General features: G+C 36.9%; 1 protein-coding gene across 4 annotated transcripts in view; it reads left to right on the forward strand.

Annotated features, from left to right (window-relative positions):
* Positions 1 to 16,745, forward strand: part of GLCE (glucuronic acid epimerase) — a 121,657-nt gene extending 104,912 nt beyond the window's left edge. For all 4 annotated transcript variants that reach the window (XM_038010093.2, XM_008016093.3, XM_073012276.1 and 1 more), the window contains 3 exons: positions 785 to 1,383; positions 6,613 to 6,858; positions 13,860 to 16,745. In XM_038010093.2, coding sequence (XP_037866021.1) covers positions 798 to 1,383; positions 6,613 to 6,858; positions 13,860 to 14,884 — 1,857 coding nt within the window. In that variant the 5' untranslated portion in view covers positions 785 to 797 and the 3' untranslated portion in view covers positions 14,885 to 16,745. The remainder of the gene's footprint in view (positions 1 to 784; positions 1,384 to 6,612; positions 6,859 to 13,859) is intronic.
* The last annotated feature ends 327 nt before the right edge of the window (positions 16,746 to 17,072 follow it).

Here is a 17,072-nt window from a genome sequence, read left to right on the forward strand (position 1 = left end):
AAGAAGGAAAGAGCCATTGACTATTTTATGCTGTTAGGAGGTCAGGTAGGATGAGCACTAAAAATTCGTTGTTGGATTTAGCAACATGGATGTTGGTGTTTACCTTGAAAAGGTCTACTATGTTTTTTCAGACAGCTACTAAGGTGTTAGGACATAAATACTTGTATATAAGTAGTTATTTGGCCCTAACTATTTAATAAATGAAACTACATGTTGAGCACCCCAAGTTCAGAAATCCAAAATACAAAATGGTTCAAAATCAAAAACTTTTGAGCATCAATGTGATGTTCTAAAGAAATACTTAGTGAAGCGTTTCAGATTTTAGATCTGGGGTGCTGAACTGTTAAGTGTAATACAGATATTCCCAAATCTGAGAAAAATCCAAAATCCAAAACCCTCTGGTCCCAAGCATTTTTGGTACAGGATACTCAAACTGTGTTAGGTATTTCTTTTGGCCTAGGGGGCATTGTGAAAAATTACTGAGATACCAAGGGAGCCACAAACTAAGAAAGTTTGAACATCTCTGCTTTAGAAGCTTATGCTATTCTAAGGATTTAGAAGCATAGCTATTCTAAGGATTTCACCAAAAGGAGGAAACACCTCTTACCTTTTTTTTGTGCTGAAAAGTTTCAGTTTGCAATTTTAAATCTGATCCAAAATGGTCCTAATACAGTTGTTTCAACGTTAAAAAAAAAAAAAAAAAAAAAAAAAGCAAAGACAACTTTATCCTTTGAAATGCTGGTAGCACATCTTTGCGTGATTTTTTTTCTTCTTGCCTCCATAGGTATGGTCTGAATATGCGTTGCTTGGCAGCTCGGGTCAACTATAAGACTTTGATTATTATCTGCGCACTCTTCACTTTGGTCACAGTACTTTTGTGGAATAAGTGTTCCAGTGACAAAGCAATCCAGTTTCCACGGCGTTTGAGTAGCGGCTTCAGAGTGGATGGATTAGAAAAAAGAGCAGCAGCATCTGAGAGTAACAACTATATGAACCACGTGGCCAAACAACAGTCTGAGGAAGCATTCCCTCAGGAACAGCAGAAAGCTCCCCCTGTTGTTGGGGGCTTCAATAGCAATGTGGGAAGTAAGGTGTTAGGGCTCAAATATGAAGAAATTGACTGTCTCATAAATGATGAACACACAATTAAAGGGAGACGAGAGGGGAACGAAGTCTTTCTTCCATTCACTTGGGTTGAGAAATATTTTGATGTTTATGGAAAGGTGGTTCAGTATGATGGCTATGATCGGTTTGAATTCTCTCATAGCTATTCCAAAGTCTATGCACAGAGAGCCCCCTATCACCCCGATGGTGTGTTTATGTCTTTTGAAGGCTACAATGTGGAAGTCCGAGACAGAGTCAAGTGCATAAGTGGGGTTGAAGGTTGGTATCTGTCTGCTTCACTTGCATTTTTCAAGCATGACTGTGTTGAAGAATAAGAAAATGTTGTTAATTATACATCAAGTACGTAGCTTACTGTCAAAAGACTTTTCATCGCTCTAATTTAGCAGGGAGGAACAGGTTAAGTCTGAACCTAGGGCAGCTTTCTAGATACTATGACTTAAGGGCTGCCGTAAGACCATACCTGGGCAAATAGAATTATTTTATTAACCTAAATCTGAATCTAAAATTCTCACCAGTAAGGTAAAGGCACTGCTTCTCCAGAATTTTGCATTAAAATATATAGCTAGAATCCTATGAGAGATGGGAAAAGGAGACCATCCAGTGGACCCATCAATATACCAGTGCAGTCTGGTTACCTAATTAGTCAAGTGTCATCTCTGGAAGGAGGTTTCAAGTCTTCAGAACAAGACAATATGTAGATGCTTTTTCTCTGAACTTATACTGAACTCCTAGTCTCTTACATACTGTTTTTCATTGTCTTTAAAACCTGGGGCAGTAAGCGTTCCTTGTGGATACAGTTAATATGCTTTGGAATTTGCTTTTCAAACCAGAAACCCAAATTGAATTTGACTTTAAAGTATATCACTTTAAAGTATATCACAACAGAGGAAAGGGCTTAATATGTTTTGAGATTTCTTGGTTTGGGATTTACTTTCCTCATTTTGTTATAAAGTGATTTTAAGATCTTAATATTTTAAAATCTGTATTGAAATAAGCTTTTAACTAACTTAATATATTTTTTTGCTCTGAAAAGAAGTTTGTGCTTACTTGGTGACCATGTGGATGTTTTCAGACTCCTACAGACCAAAGGATTATAGCCCACCCTTGTCTGTGAAGTTAATGGTGTGTTTATTCATCAAGTTGGAAATTGGAATTTACATATCTGATGCAGGAGTTTTTTCCTTTGTTTTTACTACTTATATAATTTTTTATAATATCTTTTTCTCTTCTTTTGAGACAGCATCTCACTCTGTCACCCAGGCCTGGAGTGCAGTGACACTGTCATGACTCACTGCAGTCTCGATCTCCCAGGCTCCACCATGCCCAGCTAATTCTTTTTAATTTATTTTTTGTAAAGACATTGTCTCACTGTGTTGTCCAGGCTTATCTCAAATTCCTGGACTCAAGCAGTCCTCCTGCCTTAGGCTCCCAAAGTGCTGGAATTACAGACATGAGGCACCGTGCCTGGCCAATATCCTTACCAAATGTTTAGAAGAGAGAAGCGACCAGATTCACCTACGTTCTTACCACCTCAATATAATTATTATTATTTTTGTATTTTCTCTGGAGGGCTTTGTACTTAGACATATATTTTAGCATAATCATAATGATATTTACTATACAGTGATTCAGGACAGTAATAGAGATTTCAAAGATACTCAGAGTCAAACCTTTTTTTCGGCAATTTTTTAAACGCATAAAATTAATAGGTGCCTAAATTCTAAAATAAAAAAGTAAAAAGTACCCATAATCACCATTAATATTTTGACTTTTTCCCCCCAATCTTTTTGTTGTTTTAGAAATATATTTTTTATTTTATTTTATTTTGTTTTTAACTTTTAAGTTCAGGGGCATATGTGCAGCTTTGTTATATAGGTAACCTCATGTCATGGAGATTTGTTTTACAGATTATTTTGTCACCTAGATATTAAGCCTAGAACCCATCAGTTATTTTTCTGATCCTCACCCGCCACCTACCCTCCACCCTCCAGTAGGCCCCAGTGTGTGTTGTTCCCCTCTATGTGTCCATGTGTTTTCATCATTTAGCTCCCACTTAGAAGTGAGAACCGCACAGTATTTAGTTTTCTGTTCCTGCATTGGTTTGCTAAGGATAATGGCCCCTAGCTCCGTCCATATTGCTACAAAGAATGTGATTTCTTTCTTTTTTATGGCTGCATACTAGAAATGCATCTTTTAAAAAAAATTCAGATCATACTGTATGGTCAGTTTTTATTCTGGTATTTTCTACTTAACATGTTATGACTATTTCCCCTCACTGAATATTTATTGAACATTTTAATAACTAGTATTTGTAGTAAAGACATGCCATGATATATGTAATGTATGAGACCCTGCTCTTTAGTTGTACACTTAGGTCATTCCCAGGTTTTTTATGGTTTTTTTTTTTTTTTTGAGACGGAGTCTCGCTCTGTCGCCCAGGCTGGAATGCAGTGGCGCGATCGCGGCTCACTGCAAGCTCCGCCTCCTGGATTCACGCCGTTCTCCTGCCTCAGCCTCCCGAGTAGCTGGGACTACAGGCGCCTGCTACCATGCTGAGCTAATTTTTTGTATTTTTAGTAGAGACGGGATTTCACCATGTTAGCCAGGATGGTCTCGATCTCCTGACCTCGTGATCCGCCTGCCTCGGCCTCCCAAAGTGCTGGGATTACAGGCATGAGCCACCACGCCCGGCCCTTATGTTTTTTAATTAATGTTTTATTTTTAATTTTTGTGGGTACATAGTAGGTGTATGTATTTATGGGGTATATTAGATATTTTTATACAGGCATGCAATGTATAATAATAATCACATCAGGGATAATGGCATAGGCATCACCTCAAACATTTATCCTTTATTTGTGTTACAAACAATCCAATAATGTTCTTTCAGTTATTTTTAAATGTATAATAAATTAAGATCGAGTGAATGAAATCTGGTATTTGGTAGCACAAAGGGTAACTACATTTCCATTTCTTTGCTATTATAAATGTTGCAGATTTTCATTGTTAATTTTTATTTGCTATTTTAATTTTATTCTCATTGTAGTGTATTCCTATTCTGAGAATATAATTAACTGCAATGTCAAATAACCTGCCAAACCTTTGTACTCTTGCCAGCCATTTTCCAGAAAGGTGGAACTTGCTCCTACTTCCAGTAGCAGAGTATGAGGGTGCCATTTTCACCCAACTCTTGCCATCATGGAACATTGTTTTTTTGTCTGTTGGTTACAAAGGGATATTATAATTTTCTCTCTTTAACAACTAGTGAGGTCAGATATCTTTTTCTTATACTTTTTGCTGTATTTTTACGTTCTTTACCCCTTTTTCTAATGTGATAAGTGGAGTTTTTAAAAAATGTATTTGTGTGAACTTATGTAGTAAGGGTAGCAATACTCATATATATGTTAAAGATATTTCTTCAATTTGGTTGTCTTTTCATTTTACATATGATTTGTTGGTTTTAGAAGTTTTTAGTTCCATTTATTGAACTTATGGGGTTTTCCTGGATCCTTGTGCCTCTTCGTTTTATGCTTAGAAAGGCACTTGCCATACCACATTATGATCAGCTTTTCACTTTTAATTTCTCTGACAGTTTTATGGTTTCATTTTTTTACATTTAACTTCTTTAGTTCTGCTAAATTGATTTATATTTTGGCAAATGGTACAAAGTCACAGCCTAATTTTAAACGTTTTTCCCCAATATGTATTGAATCATCTCTTTTCCCACTGATTTTGATGGAATATTCGTCATTACACTAAATTTAGGAGTACTAGAATGAGTTTCTGGGCTGCTGTTTGGTTTCATTGATCAGTCTCAGTTCTTGTGCTAGTTGCACATTATTGTAGTCACCAGTCATTTTTAATGAGGTTGTATAAACTACCTTTTATTTGAATTACAGAGGGGATCCCCCTCTTGGGGGAAAGATACAAATGTTAAAAAGCTTATCTGTAGCCTACCTAATTCCGTAAACATTGTTTTGAATCTACAACAAAACACTTAAAATTCTGCAGATTCCCAGTTTCTGCTGTGCTCATCAGATTCTTATTAATTTTAGAACTACAGATAGTAGTTTATCTCTCAATACATACGTGATTCAGCAATACAATATTATATAAACGTAGGATTTGTAGCTCCTATGTAAGAAATTACTAAGATATGGCCAGGCGCGGTGGCTCAAGCCTGTAATCCCAGCACTTTGGTAGGCCAAGGCAGGCAGATCACGAGGTCAGGAGATCGAGACCATCCTGGCTAACACAGTGAAACCCCGTCTCTACTAAAAAATACAAAAAACTAGCCGGGCAAGGTGGCGGGCGCCTGTAGTCCCAGCTACTCGGGAGGCTGAGGCAGGAGAGTGGCGTAAACCTGGGAGGCAGAGCTTGCAGTGAGCTGAGATCTGGCCACTGCACTCCAGCCTGGGCGACAGAGCGAGACTCCGTCTCAAAAAAAAAAAGGAAAAAAAAAAGAAATTACTAAGATAAACACTAATACCAAACATTTAAAAGTTGTGCTTAGAACTTTACAAAAGGTAATCCATTAATGAATTATTTCAAGAATCTGTGGTGAAATATACAAATGAAATTCGTGTTTTAAAAAACACTTCTTAAGAATTACATTTTAATAGGAAAGATATGAAAAAGAATTTCAAGCTGTTTATATTTTAAATTGCCAAGTCACAGCTGGCTTTTTTTTTTTTGAGACAGAGTCTTGCTCCATCATCCAGGCTGGAGTGCAGTGGTGCCACTTTGGCTCACTGCAACCCCTGAGTCCTGGGTTCAAGCACTTCTCCTGTCTCAACCTCCCAAGTAGCTGGGATTACAGGCGCCCGCCACCACTCCCAGCTAACTTTTTGTATTTTAGTAGAGATGGGGTTTCACCATGTTGCCCAAGCTGGTCTCAAACTCCTGAGCTCAGGCAATCCACCCATCTCAGCCTCCCAAAGTGCTAGGATTACAGGCGTGAGCTACTGTGCCCAACCACAACTGGCTTTTTAAGCAAATACATTAACCATCAGATGACATACCTAATTAGTAGACCACACTTTGACATTGGAGGGAAAGATGAGTATGTAGTAACTTGATAAGTATAAATGTTTAAGAAAATTTCAGGATTAATATTGAAAATAGAACTGTGGTGACATTAACTATATGCATCTAAATTGTGCAGAATTCGAATGTATGAAACAGGATTAGAAATGTGACATCTGTAGCCATAAGCAAGAGTAACACATAAAAAACCAGTCCTTAAAAGGTAATTTGTAGCGTTGCACTCTTTGTTAACAAATAATGAATGAGAGTGAAAGAATACTTAATTTTTATTTTTCATATCTGGTTAATTTGGTACTAGATCTGGTCAGTATCAGAGCAGTATTATGAGGAAGCCCACAACTTCCTGATAACCCTGTAAGATTCCCCAGAAGGAAATCAATGAGGAGTGGTACTAGGAATAGGCTTGTAAATGATTATTCATTTTGTTTCTCTATTTTATAGGTGTGCCATTATCTACACAATGGGGACCTCAAGGCTATTTCTATCCAATCCAGATTGCACAGTATGGGTTAAGTCATTACAGCAAGAATCTAACTGAGAAACCTCCTCACATAGAGGTATATGAAACAGCAGAAGACAGAGACAAAAACAACAAGCCTAATGACTGGACTGTGCCAAAGGGCTGCTTTATGGCTAATGTGGCTGATAAGTCTAGATTCACCAATGTCAAACAGTTTATTGCACCAGGTAAGTTATGTGTTTTATGTGCCTGCTAATTTTATGTTGGTTTATGGGACCCTGATATTCCCTTAAAATTTTAATATGATTTAAAAAACACATAAGCAGACCCTTTATGTTACATATATAAAGCAAGAAATAAAGCAACCCCAATGAAATCTCTAAAAAAGATAGAGCTAAAAAGTCAAGGTTATAAAAAGGAATATTTACTATGTAAAGAGCCAAGCCATAGATTGAATGGTAAAGTCCAGGTTACTGCACAATGTGTACTTGCCTCCAGGGGTCTATATCCAATAGGAAAGAAGTTCCTCCATTTAATATTTCAGTACAGTATAGTTTAATTTTTAAACTTTTGCAGTAAATAGAATGGTTTTAAGGAGACAGCCATCCTTTCCTTTGCCTATCCTTTGCCAATAGCTTTTAATTTTTTCAGGATAATATAGCATTACCAAAGAGGCCTGTTTCCCATATTGGAATTTGTTAATGTAGTAGATTATCTCAAACTTCATGTAAAGCCATTTTCATTAATAAAATAATTTACAAAATCAAATTAACTTTATGCAGCATTTCCCCTTTTACTAAGACAGTCTCTCATTAGTTAGAATCTAATGCATTTTCCTGCACTAATCAATATCAATGAGAATTAATGAGTCTATTACTTAAGAAGACAATGAAATAATTTTAGTTAGCACCTCAGGCTTAATTCTCTATGGGGGAATGTTGTCAAGTACAGAACTTGTTCCACCCTCCCACCAATCTTGCCGTTGGTAAATGAAAAGAGAGGAAAGGTTATAAGACCTCTTCTGTATTCTCTTCTTCTTCTTCATTGATGACTGTGTAATTTATAGACCCTGAAAGCCATAATACAAACCTACTCATTCTAGATAGCCTTAAGTAATGAATTTATGAGTACTGAATGCAGTGCAAATAATAGATGACCTTTAATTTTTGTTCTGTGACTAGAACTCCTTTTTCCCCATGGCATTCTATGATATTCTGGTACACAGAGCATCTTTGCTTATTGTAAACAACAGGTTTGGCTGAGTGAGAAAGTACAACTGAATGTTTAAGAATATTTAGGTTGTGATACCTAAGAGGTTATTGCAACAGGAAATGATTAGACTATGCAAAAGAACTTTTGGGTGCACTCAAGAAACTTATTTTTGCACCAGTTAATAATGGTTGTCTGGATTAGGGTGGAATCAGCAGCCCTCACCTTGATCTCCTTGAGTGTTTAGAAGGTTTTCTAGGACAGTCTTTTGAACTCTGTCATGTTTAGAGCAACAGATTTCATTGTGCACTTTTGGGTGCTCTGAGTAATACAAAAGATAGGTTCCCACATCTTAAGTGAGGGATCTTCACCTTAGCCTCTCATTCTGTAGCCAGTAGCTGGAGATAAAACTACTTCCTAAGATGATTTTAAGCATATAGAGGAGAGAACTCTGTCTCTAACAGCCAGTCTGTGAGTGGGACACAGCTATTCTAAGTTGGAACTCCCTGTTGGTGGAAGCGTGCTAGCTGGGAATGGAATTCTGTGTGTGCATGTACAGGTTGAGTATCCCTTATCTGAAATGCTTGAAACTAGAAGTGTTTCAGATTTTGGAATATTTACATATACATAAATATCCTGGGGATGGGACTGAAGTCTAAACACAAAATTCTTTTATATTTCATATGCTATACACATAGCCTGAGGGTAACTTCTTATAATATTTTTAATAATATATGCCACCTATCATGAGGGAAGATGTGGAATTTTCCACTTGTGGCATCATGTTAGCACTCAAAAAGTTTTGGATTTTGGAGCATTTCAGATTTCGGAGTTTTGAACTAAGGATGCTGCACCTCCAGTTGCATACTATAAGAGTATGAGAGAAGGTGAGTTGGCGATACGTGGGAGTTACTGCTCAGAACAGAGTGGAAGAAGGGAATCAAAGAGGTGAGACTATTTTATTGAAGCATAGGTATGAGAAAGGAGGGTTTTTAGAGGATATAGACCTCATGGGCGATAAATTCAGAGAATCACCATTAAGAGGAAATTGGAACTTGCACATAATAAAAGCAAATATAAAAGAATTTTGTGTTTAGACTTCAGTCCCATCCCCAGGATATTTATGTATATGTAAATATTCCAAAATCTGAAACACTTCTAGTCCCATAAAAGCATAGGCCCAAGTGAGGTGAGATCCTGGAGGACCACAAGCTGAATGCTGTTGGCCTTTTTTTTTTCTTTCTTGGCCTTGAATTTTTTTTCTGAAAGGGGATAAAATCAAATATGGGTAAAGAGTCATATAATAGGTTCTGCAGCATATTTTTTTTGTTTATTTGCTTATTTGTTGAGTAATGTTTTCCTTTTTCTAATTTTAAAATTGAATGAATTGAAACTTTAGGCCTGTCCTACTCTATCAAATTAAATTAGCTTTCCCTTTCCCCAAGCACACTTTTCATTTGATTTCCATGACCTCACTTTCTCCTATCTCTGTAGCCATTCTTGCTCAGGCTTCTTGGGAGCTTCTCTTCTTCTGCTTGATTCTTCTTTCTCTCGGTGTTTCTCAAGATTTTGAGTAGGGCCTCTGCTCATGCTACATAGTAAATCTGTTGATTAAATGAATGGATTGATAACAGTTTTTGTTGGATATGAAACATTGATTTAAAGGCTCTTCTTTTTTTCCCTAGCTTTATTGAGGTATAACTGGCAAACGTATACAATGTGATGCTTTGATATACATAGATATTGTGAAATGATTACCATAATTAAATTAGTTAACACATCCATCACCTCATAGTTACCTTTCTTTGTATGGTGGTGGTGGTGGTGAGAACATTTTAGAGATATTTTAGCACATTTCAGGCATACAGTACAGTAAACTGTAGTCACCATGCTGTACATTAGACCCCTAGAACTTATTCGTCTTATATCTGAAGTTTGTACCCTTTGATCAACATCACCCCATTTTTCCCACCCCCCAGCCCAACAACCACCATTCTACTTTCCTGTGAGTTGAGTTGTTTGGGGGTCCACATATAAGTGAGATCGTACAGTATCTTTCTCTGACTTATCACACGTAGCATAATGCCTTCAGGGTTCATCTATGTTGTCACAAATGGCAGGATTTCCTTCTTTGTTATGGCTAATATTCTATTCTATATGTATGTGTGTGTATACACACACATACATATACACCATGTTTTCTTTGTTTATCCATACTAAACACTTAGGTTGCTCCCATGCCTTGGCTATTGTGAATAATGCTGCAAAGAACACAGGAGTGCAGATATCTATCTTTTTGAGATAATTGATTTCATTTCCTTGGGGTATATACCAGGAAGTGGGATTGATGGATCATTGGTAGTTCTATTTTTGATTTTTTGAGGAACCTCCATTCTGTTTCCTAATGACTGTGCCAATTTACTTTCCCACCCAAAGTGCACAAGGGTTCCCCTTTCTCCACATCGTCACCAGTACTTCTTATCTCTTCCCTTTTTGATGATAGTCATCCCAACAGGTGTAAGGTGATGATATATCATTGTGGTTTTGCTTTGCATTTATTTCCCTGGTGATTAATGATGTTGAGCACCTTTTTATATACCTTTTGGGCACTCATATATCTTCTTTGAAAAAGTGCCTATTCAGATCATTTGGTTATTTTTTAATCAGATTTTTTTTTTTTTGCTATTTATATAAGTTCCTGATAGATTTTGGATATTAACCTCTTATAAGATATATGCTTGTACATATTCTCTCCTGTTCTATAGGTTGCTTTTCATTTTGTTGATTGTTTCCCTTGCTGTGCAAAAGCTTTTCAGTTTGATGTAGTCCCACTTGTTTGCTTGTGCCCCTTTTGCTTGTACATTTGATGTCAAATCTAAACAATCATTGCTAAGACCAATGTCAAAAGTATTCTTAAATGTTGATCATCCTTTATTGCCTAAAGTGCATGTATATGTGTCACATATACCAAAAATAAACAGTTACGGTAACTCCTGGGAATTAACTGGTCAGGAGAGGATGGGTCATGGGCTTCAAACAATAAAAAAACAAAACTTTCTATTAGATTTGAAGGAGGAATCTTCAGATAGCCTAGTACTTCCAGTAGAGCTCAGAACCTTACCTGGTACATTGCCAAACTGGTTGCCACCATCCCATTTGCTCCCATTCAGATCCTCCTGAATGATGCCAGGAGGTTATTTAACCTCCTCTGTGTATCTATAAAATGGGAATTAAACGATTTGTAAGATTGTTGTGAGGATTATAATTGTTGGTTGGTTAATTTGAGGATTGTGACTTCTGTCACTTCTCCTAGATGACTCAGTAACCCCCTCTGCTGGTGTTACGGTCTTCAGGAAATTAATACATTGGCTTTTTAAAAGATTACATCCCTTGACATTGTTCATTACTGAGTTCTTTGGACTGGTTTGTCATATGAAGACATAAGGTGACTGATTAAACCATGTCATTTCATTACATTTGTGTAAATAAAATTGAAATTCTGGGAGGAAATGGGTACTCTTTCAGCTTCTGAAATTCTGGGAGGAAATGGGCACTCTTCCAGCTTCCTCACACTTGGACTTCTAAAGATGGGTCATTGTTATCCACTTTGGCCAGAATAGATGTCATAGTTAATAATCCCATCTGATGAGAATGAAAAAATAAGTAGCACTCAAGATAGTCTGCTCCACTGAATATAATTTAATCTTGAGTGGTTCATAAGTCAATTCAGAATCCTGCAATGTTTCAGGGATGTTGTCCTGAACTTCAGATCCCATTTTACTATAGATGCAGAAAAATGCTAGTTAAGAGAGAGAGTACATGTTGACATTTTGCCAGATAAAATGGATTTTTTACTGTATTAGAAGTTTACTTCTGAAATCAGTTTTTCTGTTAAGTTACTCAGAGCATTGTTTGATGCATGAGTCTATGAGGATGTTCTCATTCTTGATACAACTTTCAGAATTGTCTGTTCCATCCAATGAAGTAATTAAGAGCCTTGGGACAAATACAACCATACTGCTAGAGTCCAGTGTTACAAGAGTTAAATGATCAACTCAACATACAGATGCCCTCCAAGTATACAGTATCATCAGTTCATATTTATTTTTCCCTTTTTCTTTTTTTTTTTTAAGAGACAGAGTCTTGTTCTGTCACCCAGAATGAGAGTGGTGTGATCATAGCTCACTTCAGCCTCAAACTCCTGGGCTCAAGCAATCCTCCCACCTTAGCCTCCCAAGTACCTAGGACTACAGACACATGCCACTGCACTTGGCTATTTTATTGTATTTTTTGTAGAGTTAGGATCTTGCTTTCTTTGCCAGACTGGTCTCAAGCTCCTCACTTCAAGCAGTCCTCCTGCCTTGGCCTCCCAGACTGCTGAGTGTGACCACTTGTGCCCAGCCCAGTTCACATTTCTGATCTTTGCTCCGGGTGACACACTAAAGATTTTTTCAAGGATTCTGCAAAGTAGAGATCTGCTTCTATCGCTGTGTCTAAGAGAAGCTTTCTATTGAATATTCTTATAAGAATACCATCTCCAATATCATTTGTCTTTTTCACAGTCTGAACCTGAGTCCAGGAAACCTGGATTCTAGTCACTGCTCTACCACTAATTAGCTTTTGGCATTGGGCAAACCATTTAACCTTGCAATGCCTACATATCTTCACCTCTAAAATGGAGATGTAATATAATAATTCCTGCCCTACCAGCTTCAGAAGATTAAGTATCAAATGAGATAATACATGTGAATGCATTTTGGACATTTAAGCTGTGGAAAGATCAAGATATTAAGATTTTCCTTTAATATTTTTAAATTTGTACTACATATATTTTTGTTGTTCTTATTCTTGCTGCTGCTGCTGCTATTTTAATATGCTCAGTTTCTTGGTAGATCTAGATCAGCAGTATTCAAAAAGTCATCTTTCTGGGAATTAACCATCATTAATACTATAAATATTCAAAAGAAATTTGCTCTTTAATAATTTGTCAGATAAAACAGCTTTAACTATTTTTTTAGCCTCTGAAGCCAGTGGCTTTGGAATAATAACCATCATTTATTACTATATTCTACTCCATTGTCTTTTTTAAAATCCTCACAATTACCCTGCAAAGTAATATTATCTCTATTTAACATGTGAAGAAACTGAGGCTCAAAGAAACTGCATCTTGCCAGACTTCTCAAAGCTAGTGGTTGAACAAAAATTCAAATCTGAGGTTTTTAAACTCCAAATCCTGTGCTTTACCCTGCCCACTCCACCATTCTCTCACTTTTTGTTGTATACATGAGCCCATTGCTTAATTTCCAGAAATTTTGTTAGCACTTCTAGCAAGTATGTGAAAGCAAATCTATCATTTTCGAAATCAAATTAATAGTGTGTTGTGGAGCAAGACCAGGCAACCCGGGTTCAAGTCTTGTACCTTGGGCAAGTTACTTCCTTGTGTCTCAGTTCCTCATCCATAAAGTAGGAACAGTAATAGCACCTACCCTTGTAATTGTTCAGGGGATTAAATGAGTAAATAGATGTAAAGCCCCTAGAACATAGTAAGTACATATTAAATGCTAAATAATTTAAAATTCATGTATAGTAACCATTTCTTCTAGCTTCTTTCTTGCAATATTATGTGCTGAGCCAGCTTTTGGCTTTTTCTTTTTTTCCTGTTTGCAGAATAGGTATACTAGAATAGTCATTGATTTTACTGATCAGCTAGTATTAGATTTAGGAAAGGCAGTTTTGATCTACAGTACCTTAGCCATTTACTCTTAATCCTCTACTATAAACTAGACAGGGCAAATGGTAAGAGCTTTGATCTGATGCTCACAAGCCATCATGAACTCACCAATTCTTTCATTTGTTTTTGGTTAATTTAGTAAAAAATAAAATTACAAATGATCTGATACTGAAAATATTTAAGGGTTAATTTTGTGTGGTCAGGGTTTTCAAGGATGAATTGCAATTTGATTTCAAATACAAAAGTGCTTTTCTTCTAACCAGTCTGTTGGTATATTCTCCCCTGCAGAAACCAGTGAAGGTGTATCCTTGCAACTGGGAAACACGAAAGATTTTATTATTTCATTCGACCTCAAGTTCTTGACAAATGGAAGCGTGTCCGTGGTTCTAGAGACCACAGAAAAGAATCAGCTCTTCACTATACATTATGTCTCAAATGCTCAGCTAATTGCTTTTAAAGAAAGAGATATATACTATGGCATTGGGCCCAGAACTTCATGGAGCACAGTTACCAGGGACCTGGTCACTGACCTCAGGAAAGGAGTGGGTCTTTCAAACACAAAAGCTGTCAAGCCAACCAAAATAATGCCCAAGAAGGTGGTTAGGTTGATTGCAAAAGGTAAGGGATTCCTCGACAACATTACCATCTCTACCACAGCCCACATGGCTGCATTTTTTGCTGCTAGTGATTGGCTAGTAAGGAACCAGGATGAGAAAGGTGGCTGGCCAATTATGGTGACCCGTAAGTTAGGGGAAGGGTTCAAGTCTTTAGAGCCAGGATGGTATTCTGCCATGGCGCAAGGGCAAGCCATTTCTACATTAGTCAGGGCCTATCTGTTAACAAAAGACCATATATTCCTCAATTCAGCTTTAAGGGCAACAGCCCCTTATAAGTTTCTATCTGAGCAGCATGGAGTTAAAGCTGTGTTTATGAATAAACATGACTGGTATGAAGAATATCCAACCACACCTAGCTCTTTTGTTTTAAATGGCTTTATGTATTCTTTAATTGGGCTGTATGACTTAAAAGAAACTGCAGGGGAAAAACTCGGAAAAGAAGCAAGGTCCTTGTATGAGCGTGGCATGGAATCTCTCAAAGCCATGCTGCCCTTGTATGACACTGGCTCAGGAACCATCTATGACCTCCGTCACTTCATGCTTGGCATCGCTCCTAACCTGGCTCGCTGGGACTATCATACCACCCACATCAATCAGTTGCAGCTACTCAGTACCATTGATGAGTCCCCGATCTTCAAAGAATTTGTCAAGAGGTGGAAAAGCTACCTTAAAGGCAGCAGGGCAAAGCACAACTAGAGCTCACAACCAAAATTATACTTCAGCCTCTGCTGTACACAGAAACTACAGGCTCTGTCTCAGGAGAGCATAGGCACATTTTAAAAGGTTATGTACTAGGTTTTTGTGGATTCTATCAAAGTGATAAGTGATCCTTAAAACCAGCCTTCTAAAATAATTGCATTCCATGGGTTGGGTATTTAGACGTGTAGGTGGCATTTAGAACACAATGTTCAATCAATGGGCTGAACAAAGATGTTTCACTTTGTCTCGCCCATCACCCTATACAGTTTCGCAGATAGTCTAGTCACTCTTTGTGAGAAAGATAATGGTAAGTAGTTGCTACTGGCCAACTGTCTAGCACTTACCTGAAAACTTAGTATGGAGCTCTTTTAAAATGTGATTATTTATATTTATGTTGAAAGCAGACTTTAAAAAAATAATGTGCTGTAATACAGTAAATATGTACTTGTAGCCTGGATAGCAGACTGTGTTCAACTTTTAAAAAAGATGTTTCATTTCTATAGATTAATTTCTTGGGAGCAAATGAGTATTTGTTGCATTTGTTCAATTTGTTGTATATGGTGAATATTTAATTATGGTTTTCTTGAAATGTGTAAATTAAAAACACAACCAGTGTTCAGGCTTCACAGTTATATAATGTAAGCACAACTAAAATGAAACCTGTTGACTGCACAAGAAATTACAAAAATGTTTCTGTTTTGAAACTTGATCTACAATCAGTAAAAGTTTGATAATCAGTATATCCCTCCCCAACCCCCATTGTGACAGTTTCTTTTTGTCACTATCTAGAATTTTGTATTTTATTTCAGACTATACCTTGGAGTTTTATATATTTTGAGAGAGATATTTTTGGGACATTATTTCGGAAACTTATTACAAATCTAAATTTGGAAAGGAGCTAGTAGCTTTAAGGCCACCACCATATTTTATTTTTTTAGGATTTTTCCCGCTTTAAATAAAAATATTAGATCAAATACTACATACAAGAATCATAGCAAAGTTTTTTTTTTTCCTACCAAGATCATTCTTGATCATCAGCTTCCTAAACTAGTGAGTCTGTGCATCAATGGTTTTTTTTTTAATTTAATTTTAAGTTATTCTAGCTATTAGATAGAAGAGATGTTACTGCATTTATGTGTAATCAGATCTTTATTTCGGTATATATATTCTCCTATACCGCACATAAATAGATTTCAGAGCCCCCATACAATGGGCAGTGTCTGCTATAGGGCTTCAGGCATTAAATAAAACCGAGGGATGTTGATTTTGCTGTGACAGTACACTAAATCAATAGTATATCTTATACAGTTTGAAAATATGATACCCTACACTTTCAGGGGACCGAGTCTGACAAACACAATGCATTTATCTGTGACCTGTATCAAGTGCACATTTAGGAGCCAGGTAGGTTACCTGCTTACACACTATATTTTAATTGAATTGAAACTACCAAGCACTACTTAGAAACTGGAAAACATATATATATATATGTTAGCATCAAAGAGGGCAGAAGCAAAGAAGATACAGATCTGCACTGAAGACATTAAACTGACCATAGAAAAGTAAGCTTGAACTCCCAATTGATGTGACCACACTCTTCTTAATTTTGCTCACAATAAAAACACTTTTGAGTTATTAGGCTTACCCCTAGCTTTTGACCTTTGCATTTCATATATGTTAGATGTCTCAGCAAGAATATCTGGTCTCCCCTAATTTTTATTCCCAGTGCCAATGTTCAAAATAAACTTTCTCCAATCTGGGAACCTTTCTTACTTCCCCATATTTGTTATTATTAAGAATGGTTCATACGTCTGCTTTGTTTGCATACCGGTCTTCAGATTATGAGACTCGATGATAACAGTATGGTACTGCTTCTGTGACAAATACCGTGCCTTAACAATGTGGCTGTCCTTTTCCACTGAAGAAGGAAAGACTTTTTGATCTAGAAATAGCATTGTGATTTCCTTGCTGTTGGTTTTACACTGCCTTCCACATTGCAACAGCAACTCGATTTGTCTTGTGATGCCAGAATTTTCTAAGAGGAGGAGTTGAGCCTATAGCAGCATTGTCAGTACAGACCAGTGGTTCTCAAACTTTAAAATGCCTCAGCATCACTTGGGAGCTTATTGAAATGCAGATCCCAGAGTCAGTAGATCTGCCTGTGAAGTCTGATAGTCTGCATTTG

The sequence above is a fragment of the Chlorocebus sabaeus genome, chromosome 26 (assembly GCF_047675955.1).
Source record: "Chlorocebus sabaeus isolate Y175 chromosome 26, mChlSab1.0.hap1, whole genome shotgun sequence".
Classification (NCBI taxonomy): Eukaryota; Metazoa; Chordata; class Mammalia; order Primates; family Cercopithecidae; genus Chlorocebus; species Chlorocebus sabaeus.